This window comes from Staurois parvus, unplaced genomic scaffold (genome assembly GCF_062004578.1).
Source record: "Staurois parvus isolate SC_StPar_1 unplaced genomic scaffold, SC_StPar_1.0 ptg003561l, whole genome shotgun sequence".
NCBI lineage: Eukaryota > Metazoa > Chordata > Amphibia > Anura > Ranidae > Staurois > Staurois parvus.
Window position 1 is genome coordinate 110597 of NW_028321357.1, and position 6000 is coordinate 116596.

A 6000-nucleotide genomic window follows, 5' to 3' on the forward strand; every position below is an offset into this window, starting at 1 on the left:
GGCTGCCAATGATTTTATAGTATGCAAATGAAGCTGGCGATCGGACGGGTAGAAGTCTCCCCAGGGTGACCTCTACCCATGAGCTGAAGTGCCGGAAGATTGAGGAACAGTGAAGTACAATCACTATACAGCACTACTAGGCAGGATTCATATACAGAGCACGGCTAGGCAACCTCCGTACTCCAGCAGTTGTAGAACTACAAGTCCCACGAGGCATTGCAAGACTTTGACGACTATAGGCTTTACTCCTAGAGGCAGAGGTATGATGGGGTTTGTAGTTTCACTACAGCTGGAGTGCCGAGGTTGCCTACCCCCTGGTATGGAGTAATACAACGGCCCCTGCTTACATATTTATTTAGAGACAATACATGACCCCTTTCATCCATCCCCAGTGTCCTTTGTTGGGTATGCCCCCCCAATGACACCGGTGAAGGTGCACAATTCCTCCTAATGACACCAACAATGGGGCACAATTCATTCCTCCCAATGATACAGATGATGGACATTTATTCCTGCTGACATCAGGACCTTTTCTACTCCCAGTGGCCACAGTCTGGCCCCTCTAATGTCTGAAGGACAGGAAACTGGCCCCTTGTTGGTTTGCTACTACGGTTCCTCAGACTTGTGGTCACATTCACCCACTTCCTCACTAGTCATGACTGTTGAAGTACTTGGTGTACTTTCAGCCATCCCCAGTGTCCCTTATTGGGTATGCCCAATTATGTGGCAGGACTGTGATTGGCTGTAACAGTGGTCACATGATTGGGAGCCGTTCCCGCTGGCTCTCGATCATTAGGGTAGGGGCGCAGAAAGGTCTTGACAGCTCGGTCTCTGGCGGGAGCACATAGAAGCCTCTGCCACCCATAGGCACATATGAGTGATGTGGGCGGCAAGAGGTCAAATACAGGATATTCAACTGCTTTCCTGCCGCCCTGTAGCAGATATACTGGTACAGGGCGGCAGAGGTGTGTATGTATGTATGTAAGTATGTATGTGCGATTTTGCTTCTCCAGGTAGCTATTCTCCGGCCTCTGCTGTCAATCGTGGCATGGTTGTTGGTGCCAGACTGAGTATTTCAAAAACTGCTGATCTCCTGGGATTTTCACAATTGCACAACCATCTCTAGGGTTTACAGAGAATGGTCCGAAAAAGAGAAAATATCCAGTTTGTGGCAGTTGTGTGGAGGAAAATGCTTTGTTGATGTCAGAGGAGAATGGGCAGACTGGTTGCTGCGACATTCAGATGGTAGGGTCAGAATTTGGCATTACCAACATGGAAGCATGGATCCATCCTGCCTTGTATCAGTGGTTCAGGCTGGTAGTGGTGGTGTCATGGTGTGGGGGATCCATTCTGCCTTGTATCAATGGTTCAGGCTGGTGGTGGTGGTGTAATGGTGTGGTGGATCCATCCTGCCTTGTATCAATGGTTCAGGCTGGTGGTGGTGGTGTCATGGTGTGGTGGATCCATCCTGCCTTGTATCAATGGTTCAGGCTGGTGATGGTGGTGTCATGGTGTGGGGGATCCATCCTGCCTTGTATCAATGGTTCAGGCTGGTGATGGTGGTGTCATGGTGTGGGGGATCCATCCTGCCTTGTATCAATGGTTCAGGCTGGTGGTGGTGTCATGGTGTGGTGGATCCATCCTGCCTTATATCAATGGTTCAGGCTGGTGGTGGTGGTGTAATGGTGTGGGGGATCCATTCTGCCTTGTATCAATGGTTCAGGCTGGTGGTGGTGGTGTCATGGTGTGGGGGATCCATTCTGCCTTGTATCAATGGTTCAGGCTGGTAGTGGTGGTGGTGTCATGGTGTGGTGGATCCATCCTGCCTTGTATCAATGGTTCAGGCTGGTGGTGGTGGTGTCATGGTGTGGGGGATCCATTCTGCCTTGTATGAATGGTTCAGGCTGGTGGTGGGGGTGTCATGGTGTGGGGGATCCATTCTGACTTGTATGAATGGTTCAGGCTGGTGGTGGTGGTGTCATGGTGTGGTGGATCCTTCCTGCCTTGTATCAATGGTTCAGGCTGGTAGTGGTGGTGGTGTCATGGTGTGGTGGATCCATCCTGCCTTGTATCAATGGTTCAGGCTGGTGGTGGTGGGGGTGTCATGGTGTGGTGGATCCATCCTGCCTTGTATCAATGGTTCAGGCTGGTGGTGGGGGTGTTATGGTGTGGGGGAGATTTTCTTGGCACCAGCAAGGTGTGCGTAATAAAGTGGCCGGTGAGTGTAGATTCCAAATATGTCAAGCCTTCGTTTCAGTATCCAAATCCTGATCGTAGGCGGCGCTATAAATGCCTCTGCAGGTCATCATTTCAGAGTTAACAGTGAATAATGGCCGTGGAATTATCGCTCTCGCTGCGGGGTGTGCCGCGATACCTAAAATGTGCATCCATATTGTCATTTTTGTGTGTAGTTTCACTTGATGCTTGCATTTAGGTATGATTGGATGTGGAGGGCAGGGGTTGAGCATCTTTTTTTTTTTCTTTTTTTTTTTATATGATGGCATAATTGACATGACAAGTCCTCTTTAAGGAGACATCAGGGGGTCTATTAACTACTTGCCAACCGCAGATAGCCGAATGACGGCTACACTGTGGCCGGCCAGTTCTGGGAGGGCGTCATATGACGTCCTCCCAGAACGCGCTCTCCTGCGCGCCCCCGGCGATCTCCGTGATCGCTGTGTCCTACGGACACAGCTGATCACGTGATGTGGTAAAAGGACAAGCACAGCGGCCTTTTACCACGTGATCAGCCGTGTCCAATGACCCGCTGATCACCGGGAAATGCAATTGCCAGTTCTCGGCTGCACTTTCATTGCACTGTCAGAGCGCGAGGAAAGTACTGCTGAGAACCGGCAGTTGTCAGAGTAGGGATCGGCACTGATCATCAGGGCACTGATGATCGGTGCCCAGCAGTGCCACCCACCAGCTCCGCCTACCTGTGCCCAGCAGTGCCACCTACCTGTGCCCAGAAGTGCCACCCACCAGCTCCACCCACCTGTGCCCAGCAGTGCCACCCAGCAGTGCCACCTACCTGTGCCCATCAGTGTCACCCACCAGTGCCCATCAGTGCAGCCCAGCAGTGCTGCCAGTCAGTGCCACCAGTCAGTGCCAAGCGGTTGTGCCAGTCAGTACCCAGCACTTACGCCAGTCAATGCCTAGCAGTGCCGCCAGTCTGCCCAGCAGTGATGCCAGTCAGTGCTGTCTTATCGGTACCCATCATCAGTGCCACCTATCTGTGCTGCCTATCCGTGACACCTCATTAGTGCTGCCTATCAGTGCCGCCTATCAGTGTCCATCTGTGCTGCCTATCAGTGCTGCCTCATCAACGCACATCAGTGAAGGAGAAAAATTACCTGTTTGCAAAATTTTATAATAGAAACAAAGAAATTTTTTTTTCAAATTTTTGGCACTTTTTTGTTTATAGCGCAAAAAGTAAAGCGCCCAGTGGCGATTAAATACCACCAAAAGAAAGCTCTATTTGTGAGAAAAAAATGATAAAAATTTCATATTGGTACAATGTTGCATGACCGCGCAATTGTCAATCAAAGTGCAACAGCGCTGAAAGCTGAAAATTGGCCTGGTAAAGAAGGGGGTGTAAGTGCCCGGTAGGCAAGTGGTTAAACCTCGAATGTAACCTCTGGACCCCGGTGACGCTTTTGGAGCACAGATTGTACTGGATCAGCATCTTCCCATGGCCAACACTGCTGGGAAGTGAGAAGTCTGACAATGGAATTGGGGAAATGCTCGTCATTTCCGGCTTCGGTCATTGGAGTGGCGATCAGCAAATGGTGGTTCGCTGATCTCTCTGCTCTGCCCACTGACGTTCACCTGAACCCGTGTTTCTACTGAGGCCAAACTCTTTATCATCCTACCACCAGCTGAAGTCATCTCCCTTGAATTTTGCCTTCTCTGGTCCCCCCTCCCCTCATTATTATTATTATACAGGATTTATATAGCGCCAACAGTTTGCGCAGCGCTTTCCAGCATAAAGGAGGACAGTACAGCTGCAATACAGTTCAATACAGAAGGAATAGGAGGGTCTGTCATGGAGCTTACTATCTCATCAACATGCAAATAATTTAATTGCCTTATTGTAGACTCAGTGACATGATCACTGGGTCTCTGTGCTTTTCTATGCAATGCAGACAGATGCTGGCTAATGGGAGGGGCTGGCAGGATGTTGTACATGGCTTCCTGAAACCTCGCAGCACCCGCCTCAGTACTCTCAGGAGCCCTCAGCCCCAAAACAAGCAGTGGGCTGATCCTTGGGAGGAATTACCTTGATGGGTGGGTGTCAGTGTAGAGGAGTGGGCGTTCCTAGGCAGCATGCAAATAGTCCTGGGTTACATTCATGAGTGATGCTGAGCCTCCATGATTGAAAAAAACGAAATCCAATTAATGAAAGGGGCGGGGCCAGGGACAGTCAGCGTCTGCTGATCATGCGAATTTCTTTGTAGGAGGCACCACTGTGTGACCTCCGTACCTGAGAGCTTATCTCTCTGTGAGTTCATCCAGGGTCATCAAAGGTGCTCCCGGGGGGCGAATCGCAGAGAAGACGGCAGATCACAGCCAACGGCTAATAGCAGCAAACGCCAGCATGTCATGATGTAGGATAGTCTAACCGATTGTATCTCTTCTACCCGATTCCTTATAACAGGCCCATACATGACGCCGTGGTCAACGACAACATAGAGACGGTGTGGCTGCTTCTCTCCTACGGTGCCGATCCCACGCTGGCCACCTACTCCGGACAGACTCCCATGAAGCTGGCCAGCAGTGAGGCCATGAGGACCTTCCTGGGCGGTACGTTGGGTGCTCACCATTCTCAGCTTGGACCAGGGAACACGAACTTGTCTTCTGGTCATGTGACTTAAAGTGCAACTCCACTTATAGTGCAGAGGGAGGGGCCTATGCTCTAGGTATATAGTCATATACAGCTCTGGGCGTGCAGTTGTAGGACTCTCTAGGCGTACAGTCATAGGCCGCTCTGGGCGTGCAGTCGTAGGACTCTCTGGGCGTGCAGTCGTAGGACTCTCTGGGCGTGCAGTCGTAGGTCGCTCTGGGCGTGCAGTCGTAGGACTCTCTGGGCGTGCAGTCGTAGGACTCTCTGGGCGTGCAGTCGTAGGTCGCTCTGGGCGTGCAGTCGTAGGACTCTCTGGGCGTGCAGTCGTAGGACTCTCTGGGCGTGCAGTCGTAGGACTCTCTAGGCATACAGTCGTAGGTCGCTCTGGGCGTGCAGTCGTAGGACTCTCTGGGCGTGCAGTCGTAGGACTCTCTGGGCGTGCAGTCGTAGGACTCTCTGGGCGTGCAGTCGTAGGTCGCTCTGGGCGTGCAGTCGTAGGACTCTCTGGGCGTGCAGTCGTAGGCCACTCTGGGCGTGCAGTCGTAGGCCGCTCTGGGCGTGCAGTCGTAGGCCGCTCTGGGCGTGCAGTCGTAGGCCGCTCTGGGCGTGCAGTCGTAGGCCGCTCTGGGCGTGCAGTCGTAGGCCGCTCTGGGCGTGCAGTCGTAGGCCGCTCTGGGCGTGCAGTCGTAGGCCGCTCTGGGCGTGCAGTCGTAGGCCGCTCTGGGCGTGCAGTCGTAGGCCGCTCTGGGCGTGCAGTCGTAGGCGCTCTGGGCGTGCAGTCGTAGGCCGCTCTGGGCGTGCAGTCGTAGGCCGCTCTGGGCGTGCAGTCGTAGGCCGCTCTGGGCGTGCAGTCGTAGGCCGCTCTGGGCGTGCAGTCGTAGGCCGCTCTGGGCGTGCAGTCGTAGGACTCTCTGGGCGTGCAGTCGTAGGACTCTCTAGGCATACAGTCGTAGGTCGCTCTGGGCGTGCAGTCGTAGGCCTCTCTAGGCATACAGCCGTAGGCCCGCTCTGGGCGGGCAGCCGTAGGCCCGCTCTGGGCGGGCAGCCGTAGGCCCGCTCTGGGCGGGCAGCCGTAGCCCGCTCTGGGCGGGCAGCCGTAGGCCCGCTCGGGGCACGCAGCCGTAGGCCCGCTCGGGGCACGCAGCCCTAGCAGGTTG

At 53.6% G+C, this 6000-nt stretch overlaps 1 protein-coding gene across 1 annotated transcript in view; it reads left to right on the forward strand.

Moving 5' to 3' along the window:
• Positions 1 to 4874, forward strand: part of BCORL1 (BCL6 corepressor like 1) — a 70411-nt gene extending 65537 nt beyond the window's left edge. Inside the window, exon 10 of the mRNA XM_089667762.1 lies at positions 4658 to 4874. Coding sequence (XP_089523888.1) covers positions 4658 to 4874 — 217 coding nt within the window. The remainder of the gene's footprint in view (positions 1 to 4657) is intronic.
• The last annotated feature ends 1126 nt before the right edge of the window (positions 4875 to 6000 follow it).